The sequence below is a fragment of the Pteropus medius genome, unplaced genomic scaffold, assembly GCF_902729225.1.
Source record: "Pteropus medius unplaced genomic scaffold, Ma_sr-lr_union100, whole genome shotgun sequence".
NCBI classification, from domain to species: Eukaryota; Metazoa; Chordata; class Mammalia; order Chiroptera; family Pteropodidae; genus Pteropus; species Pteropus medius.
Window position 1 is genome coordinate 18843900 of NW_024340849.1, and position 22359 is coordinate 18866258.

The following is a 22359-nucleotide window of genomic DNA, read 5'->3' on the forward strand; positions in this document are numbered from 1 at the left end:
AATTAGATGTGTTTACACCCTGGAAGGAAAAAAAAAAACCAATTAGATACCATCTGTGGGTCCTGAGTGCTTGTTCCTTCACCTCCTGTAATTAAAACACTGTTTTGGCTGCTTGACTGAACAGGGTATGTCATTAAACTGGCCAAGTCATGTGGTCCGAAATGTTCTGTAGGGAATCAGTGAATAATTTCAAATGCTCTTACTTGGGTCTGGGTCACTACGTTCTGTAGGATGAGCCAAGATGTATTAAATGTATTGTATATGCCAAGAAGTCAGCCTGTTGGAATAGGTTGTTAACTCACGTGGGTTATGTCGGACAGCTTTGGCAATGAGAAGGATTTTAGATCTACTTATCGTATAGCCTCAGAGACAAATGTTACTTATTTTCTTATTTTACTTTCTTCATGAGTAGAGCTAAGACTACCTCTTTTAGAGTGAGATTTAATGTGCTTATTGAACTTGATTCTTGCAGTGTATTCTTTTTAGCATTGATTGGTGTATTCTTTTTAGCATTGATTGGTGTATTCTTTTTAGCATAGATTTTTATCATCGTCATTTAATATTCTCTTCAAGCTTGGCATTCACTTTTTAGAGGGTTACTGTGCCAGTTCTATTTATGGCAAGGCAGGAATGAATTTCTTCATAATTTCTGACTACCAGATGATAGTATGGTCTAGAAAAAAAGAATTGCTAAACTTTTTTTGAGACTTCAAGTGTTTTTATGCTCTTGAAATAACCGTTAGATTTGTACTTAGACAACTGGGTTCAGTTCAGCACACATGTACTGAGCATACATCATGTGCCAAGCTCTTTGTCAGTCATCATTCTTGAGAAATGGAGTCCAATAGGGCCCTGCTTCCATACAGAGAGAAATTGTGATATAATGTAACCAAAATATGCATATGTCATAGATGTGATCTGGATGGTTATTTTTATTCAGGGTGAGGCAAGAGAGTGAGTTTTACAGAAGAGATGAAGATTGAGGATGGTTTGAATGGTTAAAAATTGGCTTTTGAAAAATTAGATTTTTATCATCGGATATCATTCTAGGCATAGAGAATGTTATTGAGGAGGTGTAAAATGGCCTGTAGCAGGTAGCTTGGTGTTGCTGGAAAATAAATTGTGAAGGGAGTAATAGTGGGAAATAAAGGTAGAAAGGGGTGCAGGGCCTGTATCTTGAAGGATCTGCTGTGCTGTATTTTGGAGCTTTGAGTTTTTTCTGATACATAGTAATCAGTTTAAAGTAATTGAATAGATCTAAGCCAGGAGAGTGAAAGGATGGAATTTAGTTAGGTCCCTCTGACAGCAATCTGGAGTTTGTATTGGGAAGGAGTAAAATTGGAGGTAAGAATGCTAGTAGGAAGACTTAAAGAAGTTCAGGAGTGAGTTTTAGTGTAGTAAACTTGTTTAACTGAACTGAGATGATGAAATAATGAACAAAGGCATGACAAGGACTGAAGTAAAGAGGAAATAACAGATGACTGTAATTGAGAGAACCTTGAGATCGATTAGTTATAAAAAGATTAGTAAGAGAGAGGTCTGTGTTTTGGGTTTGGGTTAACCCATGCAGTCATCAGAAAGGAGGCTAAAGAAGGTATAAGTGGATTTGAAGTGTTGGGAGAGATGAGTTCAGTTTTGAACATGTTGATTTTGAGTGCTGGTGATGCAGCTAGGTGGAGATGGCCAGCAGGCAATTGGATATAAAGATAGGAAGTTCAGTGGAGAGGCCAAGAGAAAAACTGTAGCTGTAGGAATCACCAGCATGTAAGTGATGACTGATCAAGGAGAACATAGAGAGTGAGAAGAGAGGAAAAGAAAGTCAGTGGTGGAACTCTGGGGAACACACCAGCAGTTTGAAAGATATTCCGAGGAAGCGGACACTGGGAATGAATAGAAAGAGAAGTAGGTAAGAGATAAGGTGCCGTAGGAACTGAGGGAAGAAAGAATTTCATAAAGGAGTAGGTGTCAGTAGTGTCCAAAGCCAGAAGTCACATAAGATACTGATTAGCTTTGGAAATTAGAAGGTCACTTAGAGCAGTTTGGGGCAGAGGAACATTTCTTTTGGGATGGTAATTTGCAACCTACCTTTGCCACTTACTTGTTCTGTGACTTGGAAAATTCATTTTACCTTTGTTTTTTTTTTTTGTCTGTAAAGAGGTGTTTGGCCCTGACTCAGTTTTAGTCTGTGGTCTGTGGAGCCCCCACAGGTTCAGAAAAGGTTCTTTGAGGCCTATCGAGAAGATCAAGGGCAAGGGCAGATATTTATAGGGGGGAGGAAGTACAGGTACTCTACTCTTGATTCAAACAAAACAACTAGAGCACCTTGATTTTTTATGTATTTTATATATTTGGCTTTAGTGTAAGATTTCATTAAAAAAACATAGTACATTATAAAGAATTTGAAAATTACTGGCCTACAGGAATTATAAGATACCTTCAAGCTCTAAAGGCTATGTAATTAATAGCTGGTGTTCAAAATTTCTTTACTAGCTGAAGATCATAATAGATGCTAACTTTGTATTATATTCAGAGGTCAACATTAATGTCTGAGTTTATGTAATAGTTATTCTTATTCATATTAGAAATGAAAACTGAACTTCTAAACAACTTCATTCTATTTTATACTTTTAAGCAAACTCTTTATGTGTCTTACCAGATTCTGACTCAGAAGATCTTTTGGAAGAATTAGTCTGCTGTTTGATGCAGTTAATCACCGATATTCCACTCTTGTAAGTTCTGGCTCAGCCAGGATTTGTTTTATATTTTTTGTATATTGAAGATGGTAATTGATCGTGTTGAAGAGTTTATGGGTTGCGGTGTAGTACCTTTATGTATGCCTTTTAAGGGTTGTACATTCATGGAGTTTTTTTTATCTTTCTCACCTAATAATGTTTAAACTCTGAGTATCCATCCTCTAAACAAGAATTTTAAGTTGTCAAGGGGAAAATAATCAAACTCTAGCAATATTAAGCATATGGTAGGCACAGAATTAGATTAATCTCTGTAATAGATCTTATAGATCTCTGTAAACAAAGGTTTAAGAGAAAAGCAATTTGAATCTAATTCATATGTGGTAGACACAGCTAGTCATTTACACATTATTTATTCTTCCCTTCTTCCTTATCTCCTGATTTTATTTCTGGTCATTTTGGGAGAGGTTGGATTTTAATTTCCACCCTTGAAGCTAGATATAGTCAGTGAAATGCAGGGGTAAGTTCTCCAATGAAACTTCTGAGTATAGCTCTTTAAGGGGACCTGACTCAGCTAGGAGGCCTATCTTTTTGTTCTCAACAGTTCTCTTTACTGCTATCTGGAATGTGGACAGGGCCTTTTGAGTTGTGTGGCCATCTTGGCACCGTGAGCCAAGGGACTCACAGAAAATTCTGCTTTGATGCCGTTGAGCTGCTGAACCAAAGTCATTAACTACCAGTCCCCTCTCTCCTTATCACTCCTTGGACTTCTCATGTGAGAGAAGTAGACCCGTACTTGTTTATACTACTGTAACTGGATTTCTGTCACTGCAACTTCATGCAATTCTGACATGATTCAACGTGTTTGTTACTTTTTAAGCAGTTACTCTCAACCTTTTTTTTTTTTTTTTGTCTCTCTGAGGAGTCCTTTTAGGGAGTTTTTTCTTAATTGACTCTCCCCGCTAATGAAAGCTGAATACCCCAAATACACTGAATATGTTTATATACTGTGGCCTTTGGAGGGTCACAAATCATTATAATATCTATGAAGTTTTTCACCTTGATGAACCAATTTTCACTCCTGTTGAGAATGCATATTTTAAAGGAATTATTTTCTAAATGAAGTAGATTTTAAAGTTTATCATCATAGAATCTCAATCTACATGAAGATATTGTTGGCTATGTGCTCTTTACCTGTAGTCCAAAAATAAATGACAGGTATTTGTGAGAAACTGGGCTGCTGGCTTCTGTTGTACATAAGCGCAACATCCAGAATTGTAATGTAGATTTAGGAATGAGAACCACCAACCCCTGTTGTTATTAGGCCTGGTGATGTGCAGCATGAGATAACTGAGGGAGGAATCACCTGATAGGGAAGGGCACAGGGGAAAATGTCCCATGCGAATTGAACTCTTGTGACAGACACAGCTATTAGCATGCCTGATATCCTTTCTCACCTTCCTTTCTAACAGATCTCCAATGTTGTTTAGGTGGCCAGTGTGTGCCCAGCTTAGTCTTCAGGCAACTTGAGAACTGAATGTGCCTGAAATGTGGCCCTGTGACATAGCTCGGGCCAATTATATGTAAACAGAAGCTGTGAGCTTGCAGAGCTTTTCGCTCTTTGTCCTTCTCTTCCTTCCTGGAATGTGGAGGCAACACTTAGGCCATCTTAAAACTATGACGATGAGTGCCACCTGCAAAGAATAGTGTCCCAGGAGCATGGGATGTTGATGGCATTATGGACTATTAAACCAGCCCTAGATTGCTTCTCTTTGGATTTCTTACTTGAAAAGAATTAACCCTTATTTTGGTTAAGCCACTGTGGCTAGGTTTCTGTTGCATACAGTCAAATGCGGGAAGGGGCACACATATGTTGTTTGCTATTTACTTGTCATAGTATATGCAATGCTTTATGTGTTTCTGATTTAATTTTAAAAATAACATCATCTCCTTTACCTTATGTCCTTACAAATACCAGCAATTTAATATATCTCCTAAATGAGTACATTCTTTTTTTTCCCTTTGTTGATAAAATAAATGTCTTGGTGAAGTTAAGGAGGATTGAAATAATAAAGCCCTTTAGCTAGTAAATAAGCCAGGAGTACAATGACTAGACCAGCCACTAAACACTCTTGGGAAGCAAGCAGACAGTGTTGTAATATATCAAACATTTCAGTGTTTTAATGTGTTTATACTTTTTAAATGAACTGAAAATGCACAGACAACCAGATGTCTTGTATGATGTACACTCAGCTTTAACCAGCTGCTGAAACAATTTCTTATGATTTAATATTCTTGGAACTCCATCCTACAAGAAAGTTTGTCTTGGTAACTGTTTCCATGCGAAACCAAACTACTCTTTCATTGTTTCATCTACTGTAACTGTAGTGCAGTGTTATGGATCAGCTCATAATTTACGGAGGAATATTAACATATGGAAACTGGGATGCTCTCACACCTGAGCGTCATCAGTCGCACTATAAACTTTCACATTAACGTTGGTGTGTCGGTGCAGCACTAGCAGGTGAACAGCAAGAGGAATCCAGTTTTAATGGCCACTGAGGGTGATTCCAAACTAGCTTAAACATTTCTTATGAAACTGCACAATCATTCTGTTAATATTGAGAGCAAGTGATTACCAAAAACATAGATGTTTAGAGGTGTATAAACTAAGTTTTAAATTATACTTTATTATTAAGAGAACAAGATCACTATAGTCGTTTATATAAACTCTCAGAATTTGTAGGAATTATTCGTGATGAAAATTGACTTTTAAGTATTTAGTGGATACTGTTCTCAGTTTGGATGTTTTGATAAAAATATTCTCTAAGGTGTTAATTTTCAAAGTCAGATTAAAATTACACATCTTCGAGGAATCTGTCCTCAAATCCATACCCCTAAGCATTTATATATTTAAAATAAAGATTAAGTCATGCATGGGCTCATGACTTGACATTTTCAATGTACGTTGTATCGATCCAACTAGAATTGAAATGTCTTCCAAAAGTGAAGCATAGTCTTTAATTGATATACCTGCTCCTTGATCTCAAGGAACTGTGTGGGAAAGGAATAAAAAGTAAGTTGGTTGAAGATATTTTCCTGAAGACTGGTAAGGAGAGTGCAGTGGAAAGAACATGGTTGGCAGGCCATGGTTGAAAGCACAATACACAGAACCGGTGACATTGTCTTGGTAAGGCTTGAGTTGAGACTCCATGACTCTACCAGTGGTCCTAGCATCAGAAGCAGTTATGTTGTATGGGTCCCCAACTTGTGTTTTGAGGACTGCTTGTGATGCTTTTTTTAATGATGAAATTGAAGTTGTTTTGAGAACTTGAACTGGATTTCTTTCCTTTTTAGTCTTTTTATCTTTTTGTTGCTGTAATTTTGTTAAAGCTGTCACTGCTAGCTGTACATGATGACACCATTGTCAAGAATAGTCCCAGTGACACCACTCTGGACATGTCCCCGAGAGGTCTGCTCAGAGTGGGTCTTTCTGTTGGTCCCAGACTGGACGTACAGCCTCTTGCTCTGAGGTCTGTTCATGTTCTTCTCCTTTATCAACCTGTGAACTCATTGAGGACTGGGGCTGCTAAATTCTCAGCCTGGCCCTGATTTGCAGGGTTTTGAATTATAATTTAATCCAAGAAACCTCTTCTAGTTTTTTCATAAGTTATGTCCTGGTAAAGATGAAATATTCATAACTGATTGCTTTCACTGCCTTTTGGGGGTCTGTCTATTTGTGTAGTGGGACCTTGTTTACTTTTCAAGTTGAGGGATGTCTGATGTCTGCTAACCTTGTCCACACCACTCACTCTACTTCAGCCATGCCGGTGCCTTTGCTAATTTGGAACCTGCTAGTTCACTCTTGTCTCCAAGGTGTTTAAACTTCTCTCTTGAATGTCTCCCCTCAGATAGCTGCATGGCTCACGTGCTGCCCTCCTTCAAGCTTCCTTCTGCTCAGAGGTCTGCTTTTTAAACAGAAACAGCTGCTCCTAGTACCCTAAAATAGCATGCATGCCTCTTATTCTCTGTCCTTCTATCATGCTTTATTTTTTGTCTGAATACTTATCATGCTTTCATATTATCTATTATCTCTATTATTTGTATTTCTCAAATGAAATTAGAATGAGAGCCCCATGGAAAAAAAATGCTTCTTGTGCCAGCATTTATTTTGCTTATTGGTGTAACCCTAGTACTCAGCAGTTGCATTAGTTTCATTAGAGCGGAGGGTTTGTAGGAGGTAAGGGGTGGAACAGCTATGCTGTTTGGTGGAGTAAAGACTCGAATGTTAGCAGGGCTAAAGTTTTGATTATGTTTAGGATTCTCTATTTATTAGGATATAAAATAACAATATTTTTTTTAGAGCTGTTTCTCTAAAATCCGTCTTGGAAGTATTTGGGGAGGGATGAAACTGGTTAAGAATCTTTATAAAATCCTCTTTATCCACAGGATTTTTGAAATATAATAAAATGATATCAAATGAACATTAATTCAACCCTTAGACCGATGGTATTGGCTTAGAGGTGATGCTATGGAAAATTTGAATATTGAAAATTTTTGGTGCTAACAGTGAGTAGGGTGGTTCAAGAACTGGAAGAGCCATAAACAGTTTCCTTATGAAGTCTACAAGCTGTTGGAAGGAAGTGAAGGAACTGGAGAGACCCATGGTTGGCAATGAAGGGCCTAACTGTTGAGAAAATGCCTTTCCGCAGCCCTTCATGTTGATACCCAAATACTTCTTCAAATCAGCCTCAGCGGGGTGGGTGGATGGCTAAAGTAAGTCAGCATTAAGTTTTAGATGCTAGATGGTAAATATCAAGTATAGCTTTCTGGTGGAATTACGTGTTTATGACATTATAAGCACTGAATTAAATGTGATAGTGTTTTCATATACCAATATGATATTGTATATTAAGTTCACAATGCCATTTTAGCTTGAAAATTGATTTCTGGTGCCTCAGGGGAAAAAAAATCCCAGTTAAAAAAATTTTTAGTATGCAAACTTTCACCTGGTTTATTGAAGAAATCTGAGCAAAATATATCCAATACCATGAATAATGTTTATTTTACAAGATATGTGCTCAGATTGATCATAAATGCTTAACTGACTATTGCCAAAAAGTATAGGCTCTATTCTGTAGTACAAAGAAACACCACTGATTCTGAATCCAGAAGCTAGGGTTTGAAGCCTAGCTTTACCACTAACCAGCAACGCCCCTCCAGGCCTCAGTTTTCTCATGGTAGAATTGGGGTTAATAGATCAGAGATTGTCACTTGGAAAAGACATTAGAAGACAGTAAGCATCCAGTTGTTTAATATTTTAAATATGGAAATTGAAGTGTATGAGCTTGGAGACCAACTCACATAACTATCGAAGGAACAGCTAGGCAAGTTGATAGTTTAATATATCATGTCTTTAATTGCAGTAGAGGAGCAGGCAACTGAGAGGGAGCATCCCCTCTGGGATGAGGTCTGTCTGGGCTCTCACTGCTACTTTGTTACTTGGGGTTGTGTTGAGGACCAAGCAATGTACTTGAAAATGCTTTCATAATTTTTAAAATGCTTTATGATTACAAAAGTGTGTCATCTTACACATACTAAGTACTCAAGAAAAACATTGAATTTATTTGCTTCTGAGTTAATTTTCATATTTTAAACTTCTCAGGAAAAAGTAGTAGCACTTGGTCATTAACAAGTATAGTTGGTTATAGGACACTAAATGTCTGAGATTCAAAAGAACAAGGCAGTATAATCTGTGTGGGAACTGAAGCCAGTTTCTGTTGCATCAAGCCGCTTGGAGGAGTTTCTCTGGCTGTCTGTGATGACAGCTTCTAGCCTGGCATTAGGTGTGAAAGATGAGCAGAACCCAGAGCAGAGTCCTGAATCCTAGCTGTTATTTTGCCTGCGTATGCATATTTCTTTACAAGTTATGTGCTGTTTAGAGTCATATGCTTATCGGATTTTTAGAACTAGGATTAAGCTTTTTTCAAATTTATCTTAACCCTTTCATTTTCTATATGATGTCACTGAAGTAAGTAGAGGGAAAGAAGTGACTTATCTAAGGTCAGTTTGCAGCATTGTTACATAGCTCACTCAGTCCCAAAAACATTAACTCTCTGCCTTCAAAGAATTTTTACTTTTAAAAAAGCAAGACTGGTACAGAATGCTTTTGTTAATTTCTTTTGCTGTTATTAATACACGTATAGCAAAGTATGAATTAGGTGGCTTGGCATTAATAACTACAGATTTTAATTTTACCAACAAATAGTTGATTTTTTGTGTGCCGCTTATGTAAATTAATTCTTTACAAATTTCAGGCATAATCCATATTACATTACATTTGGATATTTAATCCTAGTTATCAGTGTTGATGCAGTAATTTTAAATTGTTAATGTACATGTGCCCATGGTTTGAGGAAAAAAACAAATAGCACAGAGGGCTTATGAGCAGAACAGATGTTCTTTGTCCTGTCTCTTTTATTTCTTTCCTCCGCAGAGACAATCATTTTTAATTCTTAGCTATTCTGGTGTTTTTTTGTTTGTTTGTTTTTTAATTAATAGGCCTTATTTTTCAGAGCAGTTTTAAGTTCACAGCAAAACTGAGCAGAAAGCACAGAGATTTCCCATATCCCCCCTGACATTCCCCCCCACCCACATGTATAGCCTCTCCCACCATGAACATCCCACTCGCCACCGCAGGGGGTCATTTGTTAGAGTTAATGAACCTACACTACACGTTATAATCACCCAAAGTCACAGTGTACATTAGGATTCACTCTTGGTGTGTTGTACTTTCTGCGGGTGTGACAAATGTATAATGATGTGTATCCACCATTATAGGATCAGAAGAGTAGTTTCATGGCCCTAAAATCCTCTGTGCTCTGCCTGTTCATACCTCCCATCCACCCCTAATGCCTGGCTGCCACCGATCCTTTTACTGTCTCCGTAGTTTTGCCTTTTATGGAATGTCACACAGTTGGAATCATACACTATGTCATCTTTTCAGATTGGCTTCATTCGCTTCGTAATAAATATACATTTAAGGCTTCTCCACGTTCACGGCTTAAAAGCTCATTTCTTTTCAGCGCCAAATAATATTCCATTGTCTAGACAAACTACATACACATAAATTCACTTTGCATATATACAGATGTAGCCATCATATAAATCATAAGTGTGTACATTTTTAAATATGATAAAACTATGATATATTTGGTTAAAAAAAAAAAAAGGCACCTCCTACAGCGATTATACCAGTTATAGTCCCAACAAAACCATTTCACAGAACCTTGCCAGTACTGTATATTATAACATTTTTTGTAGGTTAAAAGTGGAATTCATATTGTGATTCTTATATGTATTTTCTTATTACAAACGAAGTTGAACATCTCTTCATATATTTAAAAGCCATTTTTAACTTTGATGAAGGTTTGCTTAGCAATCATTTTGAATTCCTGAGAGTTTTTTTCCACTCCTTGTTTCTTATTTTATGAATGTAACATTTTATATTGGTATAATTGTACTTTGGACACCCACATAACCATTTTGGTATATTTGCTTTATTATTAGGTATCCATCATATCAATCCATATTAATTCTTGATTTTTAGGATATTTTTAGAAGTTCTTTTTTGGTTGTTAAACTTTAAGAAGGTATGTGGCTATATTTTATACATTTGATGCATTATTACATGTGTAGTATTAGTTCTTTGAGAAACCATGAAAACATGGAATGGATATTTGAGTTTATTTCATCCACCCCCTTAATTTTTACAAATGATAAAGTTGAAGGTAAGGTGGCTGATAAAGGTAGCAGGTGACGGTTCTGAGACTAGAATCCTTATTTTTTGACTCCTAACTCCAGGCACTTTCTGTTCTGCTGGTAAGACTTGTTATAAATGAAGAGTATTATTATATTTTTGATTTTGTTAACTTTTAAAATTAGCCATCACTACTATTGACAATATCTGTAATATACTATGCCACTTTTTAGTCTCTCCTTATATTTTACTTTTAGACTCTCCATGTTGGCATGACATTGATATTCCTAAATTTTGGTCTTAATCCTTTGAACTCGTCAGTTGTTTTTGTTAAATTCATGTTCCACTTACAGTACTGTCCGGTTTCTTATCCAATAGTAAGTCAGAGGAGGATGTTTTTCCCTCCGTATTCGTTGACTTTGCCATGAGCCAACACTAACACCCATTTCATGAAGGCTTTTGTCTTTATCCAAATATTCCACTCTGCCCTCACAGAGCAGTACAAGGTCATGGTGCCTGTCTTTTTTGCTTCACATGAAATTAATTACTTGCTCCAACAGTAGTTTGTTCTAGGACATTTCCAGCCAGATGGTGGAAAGTTCTTGGATAATATGGCAGCCAAAGCAACACTTTGGCTTTTTAAAGTTGACTTTGTTTTGGTGATTGTGTAATGAAAGTCTTCTGAAGATTATACAAGGACATTAAAACAAGAAAGATCTGTTGGCTTAAAACATTTTTCATCTTTTAAAAACCACCACACTCAGCATGGTAGAATTTTGGTTTCTTTCAAGTATTGGTCTCTCTGGCTCATTTCCCTAATAATTTGGCACTTAAGATAGCCTAATTAATATATTTTAAATTTTATTTTCATAAGAATCTAACATTGCCTTGAATTCCTTTTTTTTTTTTTGAGCACTATAGAAAGTCACAGCAAGAAATGATATTAGAGATCATCTAGCCTAATATACTTAATTACAAATAAGAAATGGAGACCCAGTTATTTGTTGAAGATAACAGAATGAGTTCAATAGAGAACTTAGAAGCAGGTCCTGGGTTTTCTAATTTCGGGTCGATGATTCCCACAGCATACCATGATGTGATTCAGGTTTTTTTGCTTTTATTTCAATGTGTCATCAGATTTTAATCAATAAAAGTTCAACTTTATGATAATCCTCTATTTTTAGTTTTTGATTAATTCAGTTTTCAATTAGATGATACATTTATATTCAAAAATCCAAATACATAAAAGAGTATGTGAAGTATCTGTAGTCGAAATGAGATTAGATATTATCCTCAGATCATCTCTCATGATTTTTTTTTTCCAGGAAATTTCCTCATAGAGACAACCAGTTTGAAGCAAATGTTTCTTCCACTCATTTTTTTAAGGCCCTTCTCATTTAATAAATTTAAATTGAAAATAATAAAAAATAGTCACCTATAATCTCATCTCCCAGGATTGCTGTTTTTATTTTTTGCATATTAGCACTGCATGTATATTCATTCATATGGTACATGCTATTCTATCTTTGCTTAATAGTACCGCATGAAGTACATATTTCAATAAGGTATTTCAAAAGCGGATAGGGTAACTTGTCTTTTGAGGCCAGCAGAACTCTGATGCTAAAGCCTAACAATGACATTATATAAAAAGAAAATTATAGACTGATATCTCATGAATATAGGAGAAAAATCTTTTTAAAAAATTAGCAAATTGTATCTAGCGATATATGAAAAGGATAATACATCCTAACCAAGTGGGGCTTATCTCAGGAATGCAATATTATTAACCCCTCAAAATCAATCAATATAATACGCTACATTGACAAAATAAATGAGAAAAGACATATGATTGTTTTACAAAATATGGAAAAAGCACAGCTAATTTCAACATTCATTCATGAAAAAACTCTCAGCAAAGTAGGAATAGAGAGAAACATCTTCAACTAGATATAGATGTGGTTAAAGTTAAAGGCCTTTCGATGGGGAGGTTGTCCTTTATTTTCCTAGTGGGCCCAGTCTAATCATCTGAGCCCTTAAAGGTGGAAACCAGAAAGGTGGATCAGAGCGGTGTAACACGGAGAACCTTTCAAAGTCATTACTTGCTTTGAAGATGGAGAAAAGGATCCATGAGCCAAAGAATGAAGGACCTCCAGAAGCTGGGAAGTGCCCACAGCTTACAACCAGCAAGAAAATAGGGGCCTAGATTTTACAGCCAGAAGCAGCCAAATCCTGTCAGCAACTCAAACCAGAAGGAAATGATTCTTCCCTAGAGCCTCCAGAATGGAAAGCAGCTTGTTAATACCTTGGTTTTAACTCCTTGGGACCTGTACTGCAACTACAGAACTGTATGATAACATTTGCGCTGTTTTAAGCCACTAAGTTTGTGGTGGTTTGCTAATGGCAACAGTATAAAAATTAATGAAACATCCGACTTCTCAAAGCATATAACTTTAGCAAATTGAATTTGTTAAATATAGAATTTTAGATTTATTTAGGTTTATTCCGATCAATATTTAAGTTTATTCCAATCAATATTTATTAAGTACCTACTGTATTTTATGTTAATTACTACTAGGTACTTTCTCATAAACAGCCATTTTAATGTGTTTAATGCATGTATTTTTATATGTGTATGTTCAAGTACAAAATGTTACTCTTATGTGTATATGCATTTTTAATGTACACAAATAGAACTGTGTTACACAACTCACCGAGTTTTTTGTCTTTTAAGAGTTACCTGTAATGCTAAATGAGCAGCTAGTCTGTTGCTAGCAAAACTGCTTCATGTGTGCGCATCCACCACATTTTTTAGTCAGTTCCTCAGTGATGGACACCTGGACTGACTCCAACTTTGCAACACCACAAATAATAAATGTTTTTATATTACTTATCTATTACTACATAATAAATTTCCCTAAAACTTAGTTGTTTAAAACAACATTGTTTCATGGTATTTTAGGATCAAGAATCTGGATACAATGTAGCTTTGTGCCTGACTTTGACTCAAATGTCTCATGAGGTTGTAGTTAAATTTAGAGCTGGGGCTGTGGTCTCATCTGAAGCCTCAACTAGAGAGGACCTACTTCCTAGATTTCTCATTTGGCTGTTGGTGGATTCAATTCCTGTAGGGTTGTTGGAGTGAGGGCCTCAGCTCCTCACTGGCTGTTGACTGGAGGAGGCCTCCCTTAGTTCTTTGGCATGTGGACTTCTCCATGTGTCAGCTCACAGCAAGTCAACTGGCTTCCCTCAGAAAAGCAAATAGAAGAGCGAGAGAGTGAGAACATGCTCAATACAAGTCATAATCTTTCTGTAAGCTAATTTCCTCCTAGAAGTGACATCCTATCACTTTTGCTGTATTTTCTTTGTTAGAAGAGAGTCACTAGATCCAGCCTACATTCAAGGGGAGGCAGTTACACAAGGACATGGATATCAGGAAGTAGGGATTATTGGGAGTTATTTAGAGGATGCCTTCCACAGTCCTCAAGCATATTTCTGTAAAAAATTTTTTGGCATAATTACTGGGTCATAGGTTATTCTTTGAAATGACTGCGCTGGTTAATATTCCCATCAGCAGTACATGAGGCTTTATATTAACATTATATGGCTGCCCCTGCTTTACATTATTAAGGCATAAAGGGATCTAACATTGTTTTAAACTAATTATATCTTTTGTTCTCTCTCTCTCTCTCTTTTCTTTTTTCCTAGTGAAGTTCTTGCCTTTTTCTTGGCCATTTTCAGGAGTTGCTTGTAATAGTCTAGCTTTAGTTTCTTGTTCTTCGTCCAGTCTATCATTTGTCTGTTAACTTTATCCAAGGTTTCATTTGTTGAGCAGTAATTCTTAATTTTGATGTAGTTAAGTACAGTTTTTTGACTTTATGGTTTGTGCTCTTATTTAAGAAGTTTTTTCTTGTGCTCATATTACAAGCGTATCATTGTACATTTTCTTTTATTTAGTTTTACCATTCACTTCCAAGTCTTTAATTCATCTGTGGTAGGTCTTCGATATGTTGTAAAATAGGGATCCATCATTTTTCTATATGAAATGAGCCAGTTTTTCTTAGCACAGTCTTCTGTACAATCTGTGTTTTCTCCATTGATTTGTGGATTCATGTTTATTACATATCGTCTCCAGTAATACATAGGTTTAACTTACATATTCAGTTCTCAATTGAATTCCATTGGTCTGTTTATTTTTTGTGCAAATATCATGTTTTTATTACTACAGCAGCATAGCATGGATTGGTATCTGGTAGAGAAAGTCCCTTCACTCCTCATTTTCAAGATTCACTTAGCTATATGTTTATTATTTCAAAAAAATTTTAGAGTCAGTCTGTGAAGTCCCTGAAAAACATCCTATGAGAATTTTGGTTGTGATTGCATTGACTTTAGGATTAATTTGTATAGAATTTGATCGTTCATTGAAAATTTAGGTCATTCCATTCAGATTATCCTGTATGTCCTTTATTAGATCAATTGCATGGGCCTCTCTGTATTTTGTATATTTTGTTTCAAAAATATATTTCTATCAGCAATAACTCCTTAAAATATCTGGTAGCATTTAAGTTTGCTCAGTCCTAGAATCAAGTCATTTTAATTTGTTTAATGAGCCTCATTTAAGTAGGCAGTAAGTATTTTTCTTTGGGCTTTCCATGAATATTTCATTTCTGTAAAAATATTTTGATATTCTTTTGGAGCCATTACTCTTTTTGCTATGTTGTTGAGATTACCACTTCTCTGGTCTAACATGTTACTATCCCCATGGTAATCATGTTTAAACTTGCAATAACTGAAGATTTCTTGATGCATTTATTTCTGTTTGTGCTCCCTGCTCAGTTGAAATTTTATTTCCTTTTTGTTTGATCTAAGATTTGTTTCTAAGAGGGAATAATGATGTTGAGAGTACTAGCATGGTCCTTCGTCATAGAAATATGCTTAAAAAAACAGGAATAATTTGTTTACTATTCATACTTTGCCGGACATGCAGAGTTGGCCTTGAGAATGTGGACCCTAGAGATAGAAGATCTAGGCTATGCCATTGTTCTCATTGTAAAGTGATTGTCAACTTGAAAAGGCATGTTTTCTTCCCTATACTGTGATTTCTCATTAGTTTTACAGTCTGAATATTTGTTTCTGTATTATAAGTAAACAGGAATGAACATGAGGTTTTCAGAATGGATCTTCAAAGCAGAGCATTGCTGGTCACTGTTTCCATTATATACTAATAGAAATTTAGGAGATAGCAATTGGAAAGTAATGGGAACCCGACCCAAGTGCAAAAGCTAATGCCTAGGAAAGGGTTTCATATTTTTTTCTTAATTTAATTTTTATGTTAAACATTTTAGTATTTTTTTATAACCTAGAAACATGTTGAATATTTAGATTTGAGTTTTTAAATGTATAGTTTATTTAAAAAAGAGCAGTATTTTAATCTTTCGAACTGATCGTTATTGTTTTGTTTCCTATTTCTCCAGAGATATTACGTATGAAATATCAGTAGAAGCTATATCGACAATGGTTGTTTTTCTTTCCTGCCAACTTTTCCACAAAGAAGTTTTGCGACAGAGCATCAGTCACAAGTATTTGATGCGAGGTCGATGGTATGTTTTTGTTTTAAATTCGTCTAGTTTCTCATTGTATAAATCTATATTTCTGGTTTTGTCCTCTTACTTTAGCATTGTTCTGTGTCACCAACCAGGCATTCCTCTGGTTCTATCAGCACTTCAAACCCAACACATAGGGAACCAGATTCTGCCGTTTTGCTCAAGCTATCCATCCTTCTTGCCCATTTTATTCTCCAGTTCCATGACCTTCTCTAGTGGTTTCTTTGTAGAATTAAAACTTTGAAGTCATCTTTCTTTTTCCTTCTCTATCATTCTCTTTGTCTAAGCAGTCATCCAGGAATATTTGTTTAAGTTATTTTTATATCTTCCCCTTCTCACCAGTCCCACTTAGACTGCTGTAATCTGTGCCCCATCACCACATGTTTGGACTATTTCAACAGCCTCTCAACTGAGTGTTCCTACTTTTATTTAAGTCAACGAATCTTTATCGCATGCTAACCATGTGCCCGGCATGTGTTAGGATGTGGGACTGTACTCCTGAGCAGAAGCTTATAATCTCCTGTGGGTGGGGATGGGGATAGATAAATACACACACACACACACACACACACACACCCATACCTTCTATTGACACAATCTTCACAGAATTTTAGAATGTAAAACAAAGATAAAGTAGCTTAGATTAAAGGTCTCAAGGAGTTGGGGGCTTTGCCTTTCTCACATCCTTTTTGCTACCTTCGTCATTTCCATGGCACCTTCACTGATAATAGGAAAAAGACCAGAGCTTTGGCTCAAGAGTCTATTAAAAATTTTTCTCTAGATTGAAAGAACTGATCTATCATCACATAACCCTTTTACTTAGAAGCAATGAGTATTAACATTACAAAAATATATATACACACTAATATTTTTTGTATGCATGCATAAATTGAATAATGTCATACTTTAAAAAGTTTAGCCTTTTATTGCTTTGTAGCTCTTGTGATTCTCTGATTATGTGTTACCACCTCCCTTCAAGTGCCAGGTACTGTATTATATGCGACTTTATAATATCTCACCTGTTATACAGATTACAAATAAGAAAATTGAAGTTCAGGAGTTGAATTGATTTGACCAATGATTATGGCATAGTAAGGAGGAAAGCCAGGATTAAGCTTCAAGTCTAATCTCAAACCCCATGGTCTTCACTATAACATGATAATGCTAGATTTCTTTGAATTTTGCTAAACCTTATGTATTAATAGATTATATAGATTATATGTATCATTATACAAAATCAGGTGACTGTCATAAGTATGAGTTTGATTTTCTTCTTTTTTTGTGTGTGTAGTCTTCCATACACCAGCAAACTTGTGAAAACCTTATTGTATAACTTTATCAGACAAGAAAAGCCACCTCCTCCAGGAGCGCGTGTTTTCCCTCAGCCATCAGATGGAGGAGGACTACTCTATGGACTTGCATCAGGAGTAGCAAGTAAGCCTTCTTAGATTTTTTCAGTTCTTTGATATGTGTAGATTTTGTCTAATTAGTCATAAGAAATTCTGTCCCTTGGCTGTCACTACTAACAGTTACATTGGATCTATGCAACTGGCTAAATGTGAAATACTGGAAGTAATTTAAAATATTAATTTTTACATTTGGTACAGTGATTTCTGCAGTGAAATATCTGCAGGTAATGAATAGATTGTTTACCTAAAAGACTTTTTTTCAAGAAGAATGTTTATAAATAATTATGCTTATTGCATGAGTTCCAGCTGTACAGTGTAAATACAGTTAAGCTCTCCGAAACTTTTTACTGCTTGTGTTTAATGAGGAAATCCTCATTATTGGTTAGGATTTTACATGACTAATGGGGTCTTTTTTCTTATTATATTCAATATTTCATTTGTTAATGATAAATTAGTATATTTTGAAGAGTTTTTTTATAAATTCAAAAGTGGCACAAAGGTGAGTTTTATCAGATCGGAAGCAAATTTCGTTAACTGAAGAAAGTTCTTTCCCACTGTCCAGAAAAGCCTCCTTTCTGCTTCACAGTGTTCAGACCTAAAGACAGGACCTGAGTCATAAGAGTTTGTAGCTGAACTTTTTGCTTTATTTCAAAGGAGAAGCAAAAGCTAGACTGACACTTTGGTAGTTGTAAGGTGCACAGGCGCTTTTACTAAACTAGCGGGACAGTGTCCCTTCTACTTAATGAGAGGTCAGAGTTCAGTTGTTTGAATGAATTTTAAGTGGAGCTGAGTTCCACAGCTGAATTATGGCTGTAGCATCCTCTTCACACTCAGGCAGGACCATCATTTTAATATGAAAATGTAGTAGTATGATAACTTATTAGATAATGAGCCTTGAGAACCTCTTTAGATTAAAACACCTCTCTGTTGACTTCAGCAATTGATCTGTGAACTGGGTTTCCTAAATTTGCGTTCCTTTGATTTCTTTTAATATTATGAGTTGAATGACATTTGTGCGTACTCCTGCTTTTGTCTTTGGTGCTGAGCAGGCTGCCTAGAATGCCAGACCTGCAGAGGTGTGTTTTCCGCGTTACTCCTACCCACTGCCCTCACTGTTTCAGGTGAGGGGGCTGTACCCGGCTTGCTCGTTCATGGCCTCTGAAGGCAGCATAGGAGTGGCTTTTTGTGTCCATTGGGAAGGCATCATTAACCCATTAGTATTTTCTTTTTCGATCATTAAACTAGTATAGGTATTTAAAAGCAGAGTATTTTGCAATACTTGAATATGTTTGGAGATTTCTGGGAAGAGGTATTATAAGGTCATTAACTGCTTTCTTCAACCCAATGGCAAACTTTGCAGTTTTTTTGTTTTGTTTTTTTTAAGTAAACATAGATTTGTGTGTGGTTTTGGTTTTTCTTGCAGTTATGTGTCATCAGAGTGAAGTCCAAGATGGCATGTGGTGTCATCATATCAGCACCAGGTGCCAAAAAACTTGACATCTAAGTTTTAGATCTGCTCCCACCTAGTTAGTAGTATATAGGAAGGAAGTCTTAATTTTCCTACCTCCAGACTCCTTGTCTTTTGAATGAGAAGGCTGGTATAGATGATTTCTAAGATTATTTCTAAATAACTTTCAATGATTCTATGGTCTTTTCCCCCACCATTTTAAAATTTAATATTCAGTTAAGGGCATTAAAATAGACTTAATGACTTTTAGTGTGCTATAATTAGAAGACATTTTATATAACTTTCTTCCTAAAACTTTATAAAATTACTCATGTAAAAATTTAATTTGTGGTGGAATAATTATCCATTATTTCACATTATGTGACTCAAGGATTATAAAAACAACAAAAGGACATTCTCCTGAAAAGCACAGCTATGTATTGTAGGTAAGCTAAAATGCAAAATTGATCACCTTATATAATTTTGAATTAAGCCATGTTCCAGGAAAGTCAGTCAAATTGACAAAAGAAAATTTGACTTCAGTTATATAATCACTTTCGATGACCTTTTAGTTGGTAGTTTAATTTTCTTACAATAATATTGGCTTGAGAAAATGTCATTTGGAAGTTCTTTACTGAAAAGAAATGTTGCAAAGCTCGATGCAAATTATAAACTCTTGGATTATATTCATTTTCTTTGGGATTGAATTTTTCTTGGGCATAGAAAGCATTTTCTTTCATAGCTGTATGTGTATTGTATGTTTTGCTGAAATTATTACCTCTGAAGCAGCATGCCTTATTTGGGAAAACTTCATAGTTTTGGATAGTGACGTTTTGTTGGCACTGTCAGGGAAGAGGAGAATCCTGTGCTAGAACTGGGTCCAGATGAGTAGTCAGCCACATGTCTGGGCCCTCGCCGGAGTTAGCAAGCCTTCTCCAATTTATTCTCAGGTTTTTACATTATTTCTGGTTATTCTATTATTTGTTTCCCAGACTCCAGCAAAAACTGTGTTACATCTTACATGCTTGACACTCTTTTTCATGCCTTTGCTTGAGTTATCTCTTTAACCTAGAATCCTACCTCCTTCTCTCTCTGACTTTGATGTTCTGCCCGTCCATCCATTAAGGTCCATCTCAAGTACCACATTCTCCTCGAAGACTTCCTTTCCTCCCTTCTAGCAAAATGTGGTCTTTCCCTATGGTACTTACTCTGCTTTGTGTTATGATTGCTATATAGAAGCATTTTTCTCCCTACATTGGTTCTGCATACAAGACAAAGAGCTAACTTGTTGTGTATCTCACTTTATTCTCATAGCAACTTTGTGAAATAGATGGTTTTCCTTTTTAATGTGGTATAGAGATGCTCCTACTTATTAAATTACTTTTCTAAGATTACATAGGAAAGAGGTAATATTGGTTGCACTTGAGCTTAGTTTCTTTGACTCCTGAGCTTTACTGTCTTGCCTTTCATTGTCACCACCTGACTCCTGAGTATGTTGACTTCCTTGAAGGTGTTCACTGCAGTATCCATCAGAGCACCTTCCATCTGTGAACTGTCAATAAATACTTGTTGTCCGTAATTAGATACCAAAAGCTAATACTTGTCTGCACTCAAGGTAAATGTGAACGCAATTAAAATTCAGATTGATTTAACATTTTATTTCATTTGTTTTATATTTGTATTCTCTCCTTACCTCTCTCTCTTAATCATTCTGTGCATGCACGCACAGTTTTTTTTTAACCACTTGAAAGTAAGTTACATGCATCATGGCCTTTTACTCCTAAATACTTGAATATGTAATTCCTAAAAAGAAATTTCTCTTATACAACCACAGTACACTTATCAATTCAGCATTCAGCTACCCTTATAAACAAATGAGGTAAGCATTTGTTCTACCTCAGTAAAAATAAAGAAATGGAGATTTTCCTCTATATTTTAAATCTCCTTTATTAAATATAGTGTCATTTGTGATGTTCTTAAATTAGATTTTTACAATTAGGTTTTCTTCTATCTACTCAAAATGGTCAGTTTATGTATCTTAGACTAACAGCTCCTTGGTGCAGCACATAGCTTTCTTCTTTTCTTCTTTTCTGTCATTGGTCCTGCAATATGCAGTGAGTGTTTGGATGATGTTTGATCAGGATGTAATAAATAATTGGAGTAATTATTAACTCTTTTTAGTTACTACTGATAAGTTTTTTGCAGTTAATGAAAATTAACTTGTATAGATTTTGTTCTTTTTTTAAAAAGCGTTTTTACATGTGTCAAGTGTGATTTTTTTTTTTTTCAGCAAAAGTGGTGAAAAACTTTACTTTACCTATTAATATCTATAATACATGCCAACAGGCCACTATTCATAATTGTGTAGTACAATAAAAAAATAGTTTCCTTCTTCTCTATAGTTTTGTAATGTAGAAATTCCTCTGACATGCTGACAAAATGGAAAATAATCAACTGATATATCACTTTATGGTTTAGGAAAGAATGCTATAGTTTTAACTAATGTGACTTTTAAATGAATCATAGGATTTCAGAATTTGGAGAGATGATGACGAAGGTCATCCAGTGGCTTGCAAACATTAGGAGAACCACCTGGCATACTTTTAAAAAATGCATGTGCATATACTTACCTTGGAATTTCTAAGTCACTAGACATGAGATGGGGCCCAGTCATATACATTTTTAACATGCATTCTGGATGATTGGGATGTCGCTGGTCCATTTCAGCACTGTTCATGTGGTGGGGTCCCTTTCTTATGCTTGAATCTCTTCTGTTGTAGGCTCATCACGGCAGACATTTGAGCCAATACTGATAACTACTTTGGAATAATCATACTGAGGCAGCTCTGATGGGTTTAACTGACCCCCTCCTCGTGTATTATGTTAGTTTTTCTACCTGTTGCTTTCTGTATCGCTCTCTGTTGTTGACGAGATCCAGTTTATCAGGATTGTTCTTTAAGTCCGACCTTGAATACAGTACTCCAGCATGAAAGAGTTTGGAACTCGAACCTGATTTCTGGGCACTATACCTTTTTATTAATCTAGTCTAAATGACATTTACTCTTTTGGCAGATAATATTTGGTTACTAGTGAATTTATTGTTAATTTTATCATCTTAAGTTTTTTCCATAGTTTTTATGTCCTGTCTTTCCCCTTCAGGTTTTATGTATACAGGTACAGACCTTTCGTTGTATCTCAGGTATAATTTTGTTAGATGTGGTGTGGACCTTAATTCCAGCTAAAGAATAAGATCTGTTCTCATTTTAGCTCTAGATCATTAAAAAAATATTTGGGGGCTTCCTGCTTTATTCAGTGTTATGTTCTTGATACCATATTGAGAGAGGTTTGACACATTCTAATTCCTGTGTGGAAGTCAAGGTGTTTCTGTAGGTGGAATATGTAAAATAACAATGAAAATTAATGTAACTGGGGATTTTGTGATTGTTCTTTGTAC

The 22359-nt window shown here is 35.7% G+C and overlaps 1 protein-coding gene across 8 annotated transcripts in view; it reads left to right on the plus strand.

Annotated features, from left to right (window-relative positions):
- The window catches only part of DYM (dymeclin), a 261966-nt gene that overhangs the window by 52077 nt on the left and 187530 nt on the right, over positions 1-22359 (plus strand). For all 8 annotated transcript variants that reach the window (XM_039841985.1, XM_039841986.1, XM_039841987.1 and 5 more), the window contains 3 exons: positions 2657-2729; positions 15921-16046; positions 17341-17483. In XM_039841985.1, the coding sequence (XP_039697919.1) occupies positions 2657-2729; positions 15921-16046; positions 17341-17483 (342 nt within the window). The remainder of the gene's footprint in view (positions 1-2656; positions 2730-15920; positions 16047-17340; positions 17484-22359) is intronic.